At 40.3% G+C, this 16,772-nt stretch overlaps 1 protein-coding gene across 8 annotated transcripts in view; it reads right to left on the bottom strand.

Moving 5' to 3' along the window:
• Positions 1–15,223, bottom strand: part of NAA16 (N-alpha-acetyltransferase 16, NatA auxiliary subunit) — a 63,445-nt gene extending 48,222 nt beyond the window's left edge. For 7 of the 8 annotated variants that reach the window (XR_005725703.1, XR_005725704.1, XM_040267157.1 and 4 more), the window contains exons 1-5: positions 14,923–15,223; positions 10,871–10,955; positions 8,974–9,078; positions 7,176–7,333; positions 4,871–5,005 (exon numbers count right to left, since the gene is read on the bottom strand). Coding sequence is in view for 6 of the 8 variants with exons in the window: in XM_040267157.1 (XP_040123091.1) it covers positions 4,871–5,005; positions 7,176–7,333; positions 8,974–9,078; positions 10,871–10,955; positions 14,923–14,976 (537 nt within the window). In the remaining 2 variants the exon portion in view is untranslated. Of the gene's footprint in view, positions 1–4,870; positions 5,006–7,175; positions 7,334–8,973; positions 9,097–10,870; positions 10,956–14,922 lie in introns of those variants that run through there. The other variant, XM_040267160.1, reaches the window with a different exon arrangement.
• Positions 15,224–16,772: the final 1,549 nt, after the last annotated feature.

Genomic DNA, 16,772 nt, shown 5'->3' with positions numbered 1-16,772 from the left:
AAGAAATTCTTACAGCTCAGTGGTAAGACAAATAACCCAACTAAAAAATGGGCAAAGAGTTGAACAGACATCTTATCAAAGAAGAAACATAAACGACTAGTAAGAACATGATAAAATGCTCAATATCATTAATTTCTGAAAAAAATGCAGATACAATCAAAACAAATATTACTACATACCCACTAGGAGACTATCATCAAAAAATTGAACACTAACAGGTATAAGGATGGGTAGAAACTGGAATTCTCACACATTGCTAGTAGGAATGTAAAATGGTCCAGACACGTAGAAAAACAACCAAACAGTTTATGAAAAAGATAAATACACACTTACCATATAACCAAGTAATTTCATTCCTAAGTATCTACCCAAAAGAAATAAAAATGTATGTCCACACACAAACTTATACGCAAACGTTCACAGTAGCACTATGCATAGCTAAAAGTAAAATCTACGTATGTGTCCATCAATTGTTGAATGGATAAACAAAGTGTGGTGTGTCTCCAAAAGGAAGTAGTATACAGCACTGAAAAGGAATTAACCACTAATACTACACACTCTAACACAGGTGAATCTCAAAAGTATTCTAAATAAAAGAATCTAAAGACAAAACACTACATTATGATTGTCTTTATTTGAAGTTTCCAAAAGAGGTCTAAGTATATTCCCTAATGTTGTAACATATGGAGAGCTTTGTCCTTCCATGTCTTCTCTGGACCACTGGACCACAAGGCAGGGACAGAAAGGTTAGGATAGAGGACAGTTACCATGAAAACTCTGTAATGAGAATTACTGGCTAAATGAGAAGAGAAAAAACATTCACCACTCTAGCAGGTAAAATTACTTTGGCTATCAAACCCATCATGTTTTGGGTAATGTGTCAAAAAAGAAAGTTTTCATTAAGAAAATACAGAGGATGATGTCAGGAGAAACGGCAAAGAAGTCTAAAAATTCACCTCTCCATGAGAAAGGAAAGAACAGGTAAAAACTGTCGGAATCGCATTATTCAGGACTCTGAAAATTAACCAAAGGCTTCCCTGATGGCTCACACGGTAAAGACTCCATGTGCAACACAGGAGACCCAGGTCGATCCCTGGGTCAGAAAGAGCCCCTGGAGAAGGGAATGGCAACCCATTTCAGTATTCTTGCCTAGAAAATTCCACAGACAGAGAAACTTTATGGGGTACAGTCCATGGTGTTGCAAAGTTGGACACAACTGAATGACTATCACTTACAGCTATCTGGGGAGCAATTACTGAAGGAAAAAAGCTAGATCTTAAGAAGACCAGTGAGTTTTATGTCATTTTAACTTGCCTTAGTCCTATCCCTGGTCGCTCAGACGGTAAAGCGTCTAACTACAATGGGGAGACCCGGGTTCATTCCCTGGGTCGGGGAGATCCCCTGGAGAAGGAGATGGCAACCCACTCCAGTATTCTTGCCTAGAAAATCCCAAGGACGGAGGAACCTGGTAGGCTACAGTCTACGGGGTTGCAAAGCGTCAGACATGACTGAGTGACTTCACTAGTCCTATCCTAAGCTCTCCAGCTACACAGTAGCCTTGAGATTGTATTCCCGTAGCAGCTTGACAGTCACCATTGAGAAAAGAATGAAGCTGGGGCTCTTTCAAAGCTTCCTTCCCAAGAACTGTAATTAACTGACCTATCTCCTGGTTCACTGCAAGCCTCCAAATACAAGCCTAACTCAGTGTGCCCAGAGCAAAAAAAGCCTCAGGGGGAAGGGGAGACTAAACTGATCACAAGGGGACTTTCCTGGTGGTCCAGTGGTTAAGAACCCCTCTGCCAATACAGGGGACACAGGTTTGACCCTTGGTCCGGGAGATTTCACAAGCCGCAGAGCAAACTAAGCCCGTCAACGACGACTCCTGAGCCCACGTGCCCTAAAACTCCACAAGAGAAGCCGCTGCAATGAGAATCCCACACACCGCAACTAGAGTCGCCCCCGTTCACCACAACTATAGAATGCCCGGGCACAGCAATGAAGATTCAGTGCAACTACAAAGAAAGAAAAAAGAAAAGTGATTAGAGGCATGTGTTTTACTTTCATAGTGCCTGAAAGATGGGTAACAGTCAGACAACAGAGTACACAAAAGCTTTGAAGAAAAAGCTGGGAAATATGACGTCCATAGGGGGCACTGAAGTCACACACATACAGAGCTATACGCAGGTTCAAGAACTACCTGAGGAAACCCTAAGCTCTCACTTCCTGCTGACCTTGGGACTGCACAAGTAAGAGGTGAAAGTTAAGGCAGAGCTGTAAACCGCCTTCAGTTCAGTTCAGTCGCTCAGTCGTGTCCAACTCTTTGTGACCCCATGAACCGCAGAACGCCAGGCCTCCCTGCCCATCACCAACTCCCGGAGTCCACCCAAACCCATGTCCATTGAGTTGGTGATGCCATCCAACCATCTCATCCTCTGTCGTCCCCTTCTCCTCCTGCCCTCAATCTTTCCCAGCATCAGGGTCTTTTCAAATGAGTCAGCTCTTCACATCAGGTGGGTGAAGAATTGGAGTTTCAGCTTTAGCATCAGTCCTTCCAAGGAATATTCAGGACTGATTTCCTTTAGGATGGACTGGCTGGATCTGCTTGCAGTTCGAGGGACTCTCAAGAGTCTTCTCCAACACCACAGCTCAAAAGCATCAATTCTTCAGTGTTCAGCTTTCTTTATAGTCCAACTCTCACATCCATACATGACTACTGGAAAAAACGTAGCTTTGACTAGATGGACTTTTGTTGGCAAAGTAATGTCCCTGCTTTTTAATATGCTGTCTAGGTTGATCATAACTTTCCCTTCCAAGGAGCAAGGGTCTTAATTTCATGGCTGCAGTCACATGTGCAGTGATTTTGGAGCCCCAAAAATAAAGTTTGTCACTACTTCCACTGTTTCCCCATCTATTTGCCGTGAAGTGATGGGTAAACTGCCTGGCTGAGGCATACACCGACACAGAGAAATTTAAAAATACTACAAGATCAACAAATCAACAAGTCTTTAGCGGGAATGACCAAGAAAGAAAGAAGGTTACGAAAACTGAGAATAAAAGGAAGACCATTACCACAAACTCTGCAAAAATAAAAAGGATTATAAGGGACTGTTAGGCAAAGTGGTATGCCAACAAATTAGATCACCTAGATGAAATGGACTGACTCCCAAAAAGCACAAGCTGCTGAAACTTACTCGAGAAGAAACAGAAAATCTGAACAGACCAATATCAAATAAAAAGTAAATCATAATTACCATGGAGAAGGCAATGGCACCCCACCCCAATGCTCTTGCCTGGAAAATCCCATGGATGGAGGAGCCTGGTAGGCTGCAGTCCATGGGGTCGCTAAGAGTTGGACACAACTGAGCGACTTCACTTTCACTTTTCACTTTCCTGCACTGGAGAAGGAAATGGCAACCCACTCCAGTGTTCTTGCCCGGAGAATCCCAGGGACGGGAGAGCCTGGTGGGCTGCCGTCTGTGGGGTCGCACAGAGTCGGACACGACTGAAGCGACTTAGCAGCAGCAGCAGCAGCATAATTACCAATAATCTTTCCATAAAGGAAAGCCCAGGACCAAATGCCATCACAGATGAGTATTAACAGATGTTCACCTAAGACCTAACACCATCCTGCACAAAACACTTCCCAACTCATGCCTTGAGACCAGACAGACATCAAAAGAAGAGTACAGCTTAATATCTCTTATCCCAGTATCCCTCACTAATAAAGAAACACAAATTAAAAGAATAATGAGATACACTTCTTCACAAGTAGAAGACTGGAAAAACTATTAGTCCAGAAGACTAATAAAGCTAACAGTAAGTATGTCCGTCCAGTAAGGACACAGGCAAATAATAACCATCAAATCTTGCTAGTGGGCGTATAAATGAGTACAAGTACTTCAAATGGGGAAAACTGAAGACACAGATCTGCAACTCCGCAATTCCAGTTTTAGGTATTAATTGAAGAGGAACTCACAAATATGGCTAATGAAACAGCAGAAAAGAATATTCACCATAGCACTAATTTCTAATAGACATGAAACAGTGTAGCTATGGAACACCAAAGAGCAGTTTAAAATGGATAAACTAACCCTACATGTATCAACACAGATGTACCTCTAGGATTTTAAAAACTGAGTATCATTCTTGTAAAATTTTAAATATACAAAATAACAGTCTGCAACTTTCATGGACTTAATACATAAGGTAAACATGACTAGAAGTGATCTATACCAATCTCACAATAGCGGCTACCTCTAGGGAGGGACATGGGAGGACTCTAGCTTTTCTCAAACATTTTACTTCTTTAAAAAATAATTAAATCTGGAGCAATTATTGCAAAATGCTAACATCTTTTTTAATTTCTCTTGGGACACACACTATATTTTTGCATTTACTAGTTTTCACTATTTTACTGTTTTATACTTTTTTCATTTTTCTATTTTTCACTATGCATAGTAAAATGTATTAACATGTTTATATATAAATATATATATATACACAAAAGCAACATATATTAAAGAAATTCCCACAGTCCCAAAACTATTTTCAGTTTCATGTATTCTTTTTTTTATTCATCTGAATATTATTGAAATTATAGCATAAAAACATTTTTATATTGGGAACTCCTAGAAGTCCAGTGGTTTGGACTCGGCACTTCCATTGCAGAAGGCAGTGGAATCCCTGGTCAGGGAACTAAGACCTCGCATGATGCACGGCATGGCCAAAATAAAAGAATCCTACATTACAACTTTCTCCAATTATTTCAAAAATTTTTCAATTTTCCCAAAGATCCTTGAGGGGTGGAGGCAACACAGAAGTCAACTGTTTTAGTTTGTAGAGGAAGGACATGTTGAAGCGAGCTTCTTACTTGCTGAGTCTGTCTAAATTCTTCCAGCAGTTTCAGTGCCATCTCATAATCTCTCAGTAGGTGGTGTGCAATGGCATAGCCAATCCAGGAAGCACGTTGGGTCGGGCGCAACTGAAGAAGCTGGTATCTTGTCTCCTTTAAAAAAAAATTTTTTTTAATTCTTTTCATTTTCTTAAGTTTCACTAAAATATAAGCCATCAGTTTTGAGACAACGTACCTTTAATTCCTTACTAATGAACTGAATGAACAAGTATCACTGAACTCCAGAATAAAACAAAAATACTGAGTTGGACAAAAAAAAATTCATCTAGGATTTTCTGGAAGATGGTACAGAAAGCCTCGAATGAACTTCTTGGCCCACCCAATACTTTCTATGTTCCTCATCTAAACTTAAACTCTAGAATACTCCGTAACGCTCACTGAAAGACTGTCACTGAAAAGCTGTCCTTGGAGTCAATGCTGTTGGGCTGCCTTATAAAATTACCTTTATATAACAAGAATGTCTTCTGGTAACTGAACACCTTAAAAGAAAGAATAAGATAGCTTTTAATGAAAGCAGACTTTTCTGCATATTAAATTATTATTTAAAATTAAGACCTACTTACATTGTTATAACAGGCCCATAGACAGGCTGGACAGAGCCAGAGAAAACACTCAAACATCTGACTGGACTTTTCTAGCAGAAACACCACTGCTGCTACTCTTAAGACAGGTCAGTATGTATGACATTAGGAAGAAAACACCAGAAATTCCACCTGGTTGCCAAGAAGAATCAAGACCAGCGCACAATCTTCAGAGCAGCACAAAATCTCACCTCCCTACACAGCTCTAGCTTCCTCGCAGTTCATATATGTCTCCAGGTTTTAAGAAAGTGTAACTGCCTAGAGGAACAGGGTCTCATGAAAAACCCTAGCTGCAATGAGTTTTAAAAATGTAATGCTTAGCTTCTGTGACTGCCACTGGAATGTGTGCTGGCCATCTACACTATAGGCCATGAGGAGAACCATGATTAGATCTTTCTTTAAAAGAGGTATCTGACAAAACGATTGAGACAATATTCATGTCTAAGTGTCTGTTCCTTCTAGGAATACGGCATTAAGCTCTTATCAATCTCACCCCTTATTTCCACTGTTCTCTGTCTTCCCCCTACTTCATCAAAGTCTGACTCAGTTTTCATCTCTCTGTCAGATCCTGCCATTATCCTGGGCAAATGCAACACTAACCGTCCAATAAACTATCTTCTTGGAGCCAAGATTTCCTCCTCTTTAATGATCTCCACGCTGTTTCAGGGACCTACTCCCACAACCACACCCTAGACCTTACTGTCACCCAGAAATCATAAATTCAGGTATCTCACTCTGGCTACAGCTCCTATGCTATCAACACTCTAACCTGGGACCTTCCCACCCTTGTTCCTAGATACCACCAGTACCTCTAGTTCCTGGAGTCCTTCACTTCTAACCACCAGCTCTTTTATCTGTATTTATTTCACAACCCCTCCTAGCAACCAGTCTCCTGCCAATTGTTAATTTCTTTATTTCTAAAGATAAGTGATTTGAACTCTCACCGAACTTAGGCTGCTAAGTTCTAACAAAAAAAAAAAAAAAAAATCATATAACCTTGATGAATTAATTGGTGGCATTATTAAGTTCAGCAGAACCCTTGAAACTTCTGCAAAAGTCTAAGCATAGGGTAGAAGAACTTACACAGCAGCAAAAGGGCAAAAGGAAAAAAGTTAATGAAAGAAGACTTATCTAAAGAGAACTATTAAGTTTTGGTAGCCTCCTTCACATGAGAAGGGGGGAGAATTCCATTTTGAACATATTGAATTTAGGATACTAAGTGGGGTAAGCACCTGTAGATGCCCAGTAGAGTTGACAATAATGGTCTGGGAGTACATTTATGGCAATCGTTCTCACACTATCTTTTATTTTCTAACCCATAATAAAGCAAGCTAGTCAATCTCTACATTTAGATTTCTATTATAAAATCTGTTTGTCAAATTTTTAAGTGTCAAGCCCACAAAGAATATGGTACAATATTAGCACATAGGAGATATTCTATCTTTTATAATAAAAAGCATTAGATGAATAAACCAGTTACCCTTTTTGATCAATTTATGCGGTTCTGCAACTATCACTGGAGGGGAGATCCAAAGTGACTTCCCCCTTCTACTACAGAACGCAATTAACGATCAAGTCTACGTGATGTGTAAGTTTACCTATTCTTTTACCTATTCTGAATTCACATGCTTTTAAGTTACAGCTATCACAAAAACATGTACACTTAAGACTAAAATACTTACTCGATAACCTTCAAGGTCTCTCATTTGGATCTGCAACAGAGAGAGATCCCTCAAAATTTGCAGATTATCTTTATCTAACTTGAGGGCATTTCTGTAACATTTAATAGCTTCATCATATCTCTTATCAGAACGCTGCAAGAGTCCATATACATGCCAACCTATTAAGTTAAGGAAGACATTCACAGATACTAGAATATACTATGCTACATATTTAACAGAAAGTTTACCTTAACAAAATAATATTTTGTTTGGGATTTACCCCTTAGAATGACCTGAGTAAAAGGGGGATAGTGAGGTGATAAAAGATGAAACCAGATCAGCCTTGATTGACAGTTGTTAAATTACTGAAGCCAGGTGATAGGCATACAGGGATTCATTATTCTATTCTAATTTTGGACATGTCTGAAATTTTTCATAGAATTTTTTTTAAGTAACCTTAGAAATTACTGAATTCTTCACATTCCCTACCCCCAGTCCCTTACTTTCCTACGCCAGCATCTCAACATGCTCTTAATATCAAACACTGTGTATTAAAACAGAATATATACAAAAATTGCAATTATCTTTTAAGACAAGTATATATTCATTCAATCAACTACAAAACATGTTTTTAACTCACTAGTGACTAAAGACCACACAAAAAATAAGTTTTTATTTAATAGAAATTAAAGTCTTAGTATATCTTGGAGCTACAAAAACTATCATACTTACACGCCCTTTCTCTTCACTCTGGGGTAAGCACTGGGATAAAGAAATAAGTATTTCGTATACTGAGAGAACCCTAAGCTAAATATGTAGAAAACACCATTAAGACTACTGATGTTCAATACTGGTCAAGAGCTAGATGATTTAAACGCAAAACATTAACATAAAAGGGCAATATGCGAATTCTGAATAAGTATACATACAAGCAAAACATAAATTAAAACAGTTTCAATGACCCATCCCTAAAGAATATTTCTGTTTTCTTACACACTGGGATACTAGCCAAAGAAAAAATATGGTAAGTATCCAGTGAAGTAACAGCCAAGTCCTTGTGCAGCAGAAACCAAGTGGAAGAATCAATATGATAGTTATACTAAATAAAATCTATCTTACAAGTAAGTTCCTTCTGAATGTTCATCTGAGATTTCTAAAAGAAAGTTTAAGGAACTTTTAAGGAACACAAAGTTTACTATATAGGTAAGTCATTCGGAATGGGGAAACTATCACTCTGTTTATGGATATATATGAAAATAACAATGGGTTTTAAGTCACATATAATTATCAAAGTTGGCTTCCCAAGTAGCGCAACATTAAAGAATCTGACTGCCAATTTAGGAGAGCAGGAGATGTGCTTTCAATCCCTGGCTCAGGAAGATCCCCTGGAGAAGAAAATGGCAACCCACTCCAGTATCCTTGCCTGGAAAATTCCCATGGACAGAGGAGCCTGGCGGGCTACAGCCCATGGGGTCCCAAAGACTCGGATACAACTGAGTGAGTGCGCGTGCACACACACACACATGCAATTATCAAAATTACTTTACTCTTACACTAAGTACAACTGCAGTAAATATACAGTGCATAGGGATTCTTCTTAAAATCTTCCAATAAACAAAAAACGAATGATAGGGACTAGATGAAGCTAATATTAAAAATGTTGATAATATTGAAGCTACACAATAGGTACACAGACTTCATTAAACTCACTCTTTCTTACAGCTTTAAATTTTTCCATAGAAGTTTTTTGAGTTAGAAATACTAGTAAACGGAAAACAATAAATGAAATAAAAACTACTCAACTACTACAGAAGGATACAGACATGACTCTTCACATTGTTACGAAGTCCTTTACGAACAAATTCATATGCTTCTTCTTTTTTTCCTAAACAGTTCAACGTTAATCCTTTCATAGCCAAAGTTTCTGAAAAACATTTTCAACCTGTATTTACCCATGAGAGATTCAAATTATTCTCTTAGCAATATTGTAATATATGAGATCTACCAATGAGTACAATATCCATCCTTTAAATCCTATTGTTAGAAGAACTTCTCTCCAAATAAAAAAGTAAAAATATATTTATGTATCTGCTTAAAGTTTAGCCCTATCCTTTTCTCAAATTCCTTAGGCTGGAACTGAGTTGGTAAAAAGCTTTCTGTCTTTCTGAAGACTCTATAAAGGAAGTTAAGATTATTCTGCTGAAAAAAGGTAACACAGCACGGGCCTGAGTCCTGTTGAGTTAAATCTACTGCAGCCGACCTCACCTTTCACCTGAAGTCAATTCTACTAAGAATCTAATAATCTGATTTATACTCCACAAAATCACTCAATCTACCTTAAAGTGATGTACACAATTTAAAACTCACCCTACTCAATACTGGACCAGACTTCATTTTTGGTTGTAAGTTTATTCCAACAAAGTCCACTTAGGCTAATTAACATCAGTTTGCACTTGAAAAGCACAACACTGGACTGTGCGAGTGGTAACTAACCCAAGAATATGTTTAAGGTAGTTAGTGGAAGATTATTTGGAATGAAATAATTCTCTCAATAATCTATAAGACCGAATTACAAAAGAAAAATGGTTTTCAAGCTGATCTCCATGGATTCTGGTTTTCAGAATACGGTGATCCAACAGTTCAGGCTCCTATGATCAAACATCTTATTTTATCTGTTTTGACATAATGAACTTCCCCAGAAGCTCCGGAGAAAGGCCTGGAGAATCCCATGGACAGAGGAGCCTGATGGGCTCCAGACCACAGGCTCACAAAGAGCTGGACACAACTGAGCAACTAACACACTACTCTATTGCTAAACAGCTTGAAAATAAGCTTTAATTTCTAAAATGCTATGAAACAAAAGACTTCTTTCCACTTCCTTCAAAGAATGCTTTAAGCATTATTAGAAACTGAGTAGGGCCAGGCTCATGCATTGGAGAAGGAAATGGCAACCCACTCCAGTGTTCTTGCCTGGAGAATCCCAGGGATAGGGGAGACTGGTGGGCTGCCGTCTACGGGGTCGCACAGAGTCCGACACGAATGAAGCGACTTAGCAGCAGCAGCAGCAGCAGGGCCAGGCTATTTTTCTAAAAGAGATGGTCTCAAGAATTACTCAAGTCTAATACTGGAGACCCAGTTGGCTTTCCTCTGCTACAGGACTTCCATGTCTAACCTGACTCATCCTTTTACCAAGCACTGGGCACCAGTGAAAAAGGATTAGACAAGAAAATACAGACTTAACTGACATCAGTGCTAGAAGAACCAAGATAATCCAAATGTAAATCAGTAGTATCCTATTTACATATGAAGATCAGCAGATATATTAACAATACATCTACCAAAAAATAAAATGCATTTGATTGTATCTTCATTCTACTTTGGTGTTGCAAATATTGTCCTCATTTTATACATAAGAAATCAAAGGATAAGTCCTACTCAAAGAAACAAATGAAATCAGGTCTATAAAAGTAGAGGTATATATGCCACTTATTTACCAACAGATCAACTATTTCTCATCTATTAATAAAAGTCTATAAATATATCTAAGCATATTGAAGGAAATAATCTAGAATAATGATATGAGGCATAATTCAAAAAGTTAAACATGTATGGACTCTAAGAGGCCATGGAAAGTGGGAAGTATTCTTTCACGGTTAGAAATCCTTTCCATCTGACTGTGGAATTAGATTTTCTCAAAGGAATCTCACAGGTGATACCTCCATGTTCAGCAAATTTCGGATTTGAAAGAATCATCTTGCAAAATTTGAGGCCATTTTTGTATTGCTTCTGTTCATAACACTTCTGAAAAAGAAAAGAAAAATTATTATACAAAATGAATACACATGGAAATAACTTTTCATTGCATTATATAAATTCTAAATTCAAGATTCAAAGTTAGGTTTAAAACATATGTGATGGAAAGGTTTTATACCAACTTATATCACTTATAACATGAAGTGTACCTCTGTTACTTACTGGTACTGAGTATTTTCACTTTTACAGAAAATAAAGAAAAAATTGGGACTTCCCTGGGTCCAGAGGCTAAGACTCCCAAAGCAGGAGCCCAGATTCAACCTCTGGTCAGGGAACTAGAGCCCACAGGCCGCAACTGAGAGTGTGCACGCTGCAACTAAAACCTGGTGCAGCCAAATAAATATTTGAAAATAAAGATACTTTAAAAAAAAACCTTATTGTCAATCAATACACTGCTATAGCTTTCTTTTATTCAAAATCCAAAAGCAAAAACATATGTGATCACAAAGAAAAATACTAGAAACAGCATTAAAAGCCTTTGCTACTTCAAGAATGGAACCAAAGCATATACACAATACTGCTATTTATTGAGCAACTAATGTTTGTCTGTACAAAACTTGTTATGACTCATGACAATTCTTTAAGGTAGGTGTCATCATCTGCACTTCACAGATGCAGAAACTTAAAAGTTCATTAAATTTGTTTATAAGTGGGTCAGCCTAGTTGCAAACTCTGGGTTGACTTCAAAGACAATGGCCTTTCCATCAATTACTCTAACACAAATGTAAGCAACCTCTTCATTCCTAAATGCCACCAGCCAGGCTAAGTAACCATGCCTGGCTCCACAGTCATTAACTATGAGAACAGCTTATCTTTAACTCAACCTCTCACTTGTGGTATAGGTTATTTTCCCTAGTACTCAGCATGCCAAGCTCATCCCCACTTCAAGGACTCTGCACCTGTGTTCCTTCTACCCTCTGAAATGTTATCCTTCCCCAGACCATCCCATGTCTAGTTCCTTATGATCAAGTTTTCCACATCATCTACCTGACCATTCTAACACCGCCAGCCTCTTACTGTACCCCTCCACACACACATACACACTCTACCGTATTGCTCTATTTTCTACACAGTGCTATCATTTCCTGACATTATTACTTATTTGCTTTTCCTTAGTGTCTGTCTTTCCCATCATATTGTAGGCTCCATGACAACAGGATCCTGCCTGTTTTAAACACGGCTGCATCCTCAGATTCTAGACAAATAAGCACTGCTCAACACAGTCAATGTGTACAGTCCTATAAATTCAAAACAAAAGGAGAAGAGATTAATTCTTGCCAACAGGGGTGGCATCTGGAGGGGAAACGTAGAAAAGTATTCATAGAAAAAAAGTCTTTTGAGGCTTACTGATGGCCCCTGGGGGAGAGACCTTAAGTGGTTGGGGAGACAGGACAGGAAAACTTTCAATTTTGATTCATGCTAGTAAATTATCCATTCCAAAAATATTTTAACATAAAAATTAAAAAAAATAACAATCTGAATCTAGTCACAGGAGTTCATCTGACAAAGACAAGAAGAAAAAAACAAGCAGAAGGAACTACTGGGGAAGAGGGAAAAAAAGAGAAATATATTGTTTTTTTCTGCCTTACCAAGTGATCTGGAAGTAATAATATCATACTACCAACAACAGGAATAATAATACTACCAACAACAGGAATAATAATAGTTAACACTTCCTGGAAGCATTTACTATGTGACAGGTGCTTTTCTCATTTACTCTTTACTTAAACCGCAAGGAAAGCCTATGGGATACATGTAATCTCCATTTAGATGGAGACTGAGGCATAGTTACTGAGTTTACACAGCTGGTGTCAAGAGCCACAATTCAAACCCAGGTAGTCATCTCCAGTACGCAAGCACTCAAGTTATAGGAAAGTCTTATTAAGTTCAATAAGGAATATATACTTAGTAGGAAAAACAGATTGTAGTTTCAACTTGGCTACTAAGCAGACAGAGAAGCTTAGACTGTCATTTACTATTCCTGGGTTTGATTGTCTCCTCTGTAAAAGAGGGCATGGAGTAGTTCCAAAATTCAACAAAACATAATGCTAACAGCCAGTTTGGGGAAATAAGATAGGCAGGAACAAGTCGTGCAAACCATGTTGATAAGCAACCTGGTAAACTTGTACGGATGTTTAAATACAATGAAAATTAACATTTAAAGTTACTGTTGGTGGCAAAGCACTTTGGTCCACAATCAAACTAAAAAATAATTCTATGATAGGCTTCTGAAAACTATGGAATTCGTCACAGCCAAGTTTTACCCACACTTACTGCAATTTGAGATGATAAAATAATTCATTTTGCAGCATCTTCCTAAAGTCATGTAAGCTTATTAAAAAAGTACATACTCACTCAGAAAAAATGCTCAGCATTTCCCAATTTGGGGGGGCGAGGAGGGGGGGAATAAAGTGAACTCTGCAACGGTTTTAACTTTTTTTACCAGAATATAATAAATTAGTTGCTTTTCATTATGCTCCTGATAACATGATTTGAACTAGAAAATATCCACAGACAAAAAAGCGTTGTCATCTTTCATGTACAATGCAAATATCCTGAAATCCAACCAGCAATTTATATAAATGATTTTTCATTGATATGTTTCAGCTTTCTTAAACGAAAAAAATAACAATAACAAATCAGTCGACCCAAAAGGGGCAAAAAATTCACCTCTCCAATTCTACATTGCAAAAATAAAAAGATATAAGAAAAATGAAAGTAAAATAAAGAAAAAATAAAGGCAAAGTAGAAAGAAGCATTTTGCCCCAATTAGGTTTTTACCCTCAGTTCGCATTATTTGCTCAACACTAGCTCAGTTCAGTTCAGCCGCTCAGTCGTGTCTCTTTGCCACCCCATGGACTGCAGCATGCCAGGCCTCCCTGTCTATCACCAACTCACACAGTTTACTCAAACTCATGTCCATTGACTCGGTGATGCCATCCAGCCATCTCATCCTCTGTCGTCCCCTTCTCCTGCCTTCAATCTTTCCCAGCATCAAGGTCTTTTCAAATGAGTCAGCTCTTCGCATCAGGTGGCCAAAGCATTGGAGTTTCAGCTCAACACTAAGCACCATATAAAATTAAGATTTAACATTTTCACCGCATTTTCCACGTTGCTTCCCAGGTTTCTTTCTGCTAGGAAACAAAGTGAATGCTCCCTTAAGTGCAACGCTGGCCTACCCCAAGAAACTTTCATCACTTAGCTCATCGCAGGGCCAGTACGAGTTAAATGCAATCCAAGTTCCCTGTGACAACCCAGAATGGTGGGATTGGGCGGGGGGTAGAGGTTGAAGAGGGAGGGGGCATACTTATGACTGATTTACGTTGCTATATAAAAGAAACCAACACAACATTATAAAGCAATTATTCTACAATGAAAACTAAAAATACTTTTTTTTAAAAAGCAATCAACAGTTGTGCTCTAATTTATAACTTAAAAATGGCAGCTCCAGTCACTTGACTTCTCAAACAGGGTCAACAGTGAGCACCAAAGGAAGACAAACCTCTCTGCCAAAGGGAGGGTCGGTCTCCGTCCCAAGTTTTAGCTCCCGGGAACCGGTATAAACCAGATCTCACCCCGCCAGAGAACAGTTCCCTCCTTCACGGGTGTCAGCGCGCGCTGTGCAAGATTCCACACGCGGCAGCGAACCAGCACACCTGGGCGCGGGGGTGACGGCCAGAGGTAACCGCGGACGACTAGGGCCGAGGAGCCGGCGCCAGGCGCCGCAGCACGCGCGGGCCGCGCCCCGCGCCCAGGCCCAGGGGGCCCGCGGCGGGAAGTTCCCGGAAGGACTGTCCACAGAGAGAGACGACAGCGGGGAGGCAGCCCGGCCAGGCGGGCGTGCGGGTTTCCACAAAAACAAAGAACCCGAGGGCGGGCGGGGCGGCCCCGCCGCGCAGGCGCGCTCGCCGCGCCGAGCCCGAGGCCGCCGGCGGCGCGGTCCGCGGCCACTCACCAAGATGCGTTTGAAGAGGTTGTTCTCCTTGGGTGGCAGCTGCACGTTGGGCATGGCGGCCGGCTGGGCAGGCTGGGTGCCCCCCCCGCGCACCGCCTTGCGGGACGGGCACCAGGGCAAGCCGCGGCTGAGAATCGGGCTGCGAGCCCCGGATCAGCTCATTGGCCGAGAGCTGGGGCTGGGCGGGTCGGGCAGGGCTGTTGACCGGGGCTGACAGAGCAAAGAGGAAAGCGGTCCGGGCAGGACGCCGCAGCTGCAAGCCCAAGCTTGGGACCCGCGGCGTGAGTCCCGCGCACGGCAAGATGGCGGTCGAGGCCCGCCCCGCCTCGAGCGTGGCGGCGCGCGCATGCGCCCGCGGCAAGTACCGGCGGGCCGTGTGTGAGGCGGCTCCTCAGGCACCTGTCTCGCGGGCACGCGGCAGGAGTCCCGCGCTGGCGCAGCTCACAGGTCGCTGGTTTGTGTTGTGCTCTGCCTGTGAGGCTTTGGGCCTTATGTTTTTGTGTGTTTGTGTGTGTGTGTGTTTGGGTTTTTCTGTCCAGTGAGGAATTTAAACAGCCCTCGACTCAGTATTTTGGTGTAGGGCGAACTTGTTTTCTGTCTTTTTCCTCCTCGACTGGACTTGAAGACAAGCCTTTTCTGTGTAGACCAAACAAATATTCACAACGTATGTGAGATCACTGGACAGGACTTGAAATAGGCTGATGTGAAAGCACATTTGAAATGTCGAAGAAAAATTTTCTCAACAGTATGGAACACCTAACACTGTCAGTAAGAATTATGGTGGTGTCATGGAGGCCACTGATTCTCCAGGTTTACCTAGACTTTCTCCTCAGCTCATTCTCCTTTGTACAATGCCTATGATAATGGAAGAAACAAGATTCAAACCCGGGGTCTTCCAACTCAGGGGTATTTTTCTGCCATATATAAAATGCACCATCATGACAGAAGTATATCTTTCCTTTTCTCCTTCCCTTTTCACTTCTCTTCTTTTCACAGCTATTTGTAAGGCCTGCTCAAACAGCCATTTTGCTTTTTTGCATTTCTTTTTCTTGGGATGGTCGTGATTCCTGTCTCCTGTACAATACCATGAACCTCCATCCATGATTCTTCAGGCACTCTATCAGATCTAGTCCCTTAAATCTATTCCACTGTATAATTGTTAGTGATTTGATTTGGGTCATAGTGTAGACAATTCACAACATGCGACCTTTGTTACTCTGATGGTCATTTCAAATCTCCCTAACCCTCCTTCTATAGTAAATTCACAACCAAAAGTTAAATTCCATATAATGCTGAATATTTAGAAAAGGCAGAGGAACCAGAGATCAAATTGCCAATATCCATTGGATCATTGAAAAAGTGAGAGAGTTCCAGAAAAACATCTATTCTTCTTTATTGACTATGCCAAAGCCTTTGACTGTGTGGATCACAACAAACTGTGGAAAATTCTGAAAGAGATGGGAATACCAGACCACCTGTCCTGCCTCTTGAGAAATCTGTATGCAGGTCAGGAAGCAACAGTTAGAACTAGACGTGGGACAATAGACTGGTTCCAAATAGGAAAAGGAGTAGGTCAAGGCTGTATATTGTCACCCTGCTTATTTAACTTATAAGCAAAGTACATCATGTGAAATGCCGGGCTGGATGAAGCACAAGCTGGAATCAAGATTGCCTGGAGAAATGTCAATAACCTCAGATATGCAGATGACACCACCTTTATGGCAGAAAGTGAAGAAGAACTAAAGAGCCTCTTGATGAAAGAAAGTGGAGAGTGAAAAAGTTGGCTTGAAGCTCAACATTCAGAAAACTAAGATCATGGCATCTGGTCCCATTACTTCATGGTAAATAGA

This window comes from Oryx dammah, unplaced genomic scaffold (genome assembly GCF_014754425.2).
Source record: "Oryx dammah isolate SB20612 unplaced genomic scaffold, SCBI_Odam_1.1 HiC_scaffold_24, whole genome shotgun sequence".
Taxonomy (NCBI): Eukaryota; Metazoa; Chordata; class Mammalia; order Artiodactyla; family Bovidae; genus Oryx; species Oryx dammah.
This window is presented reverse-complemented; position numbering and strand designations above follow the sequence as displayed.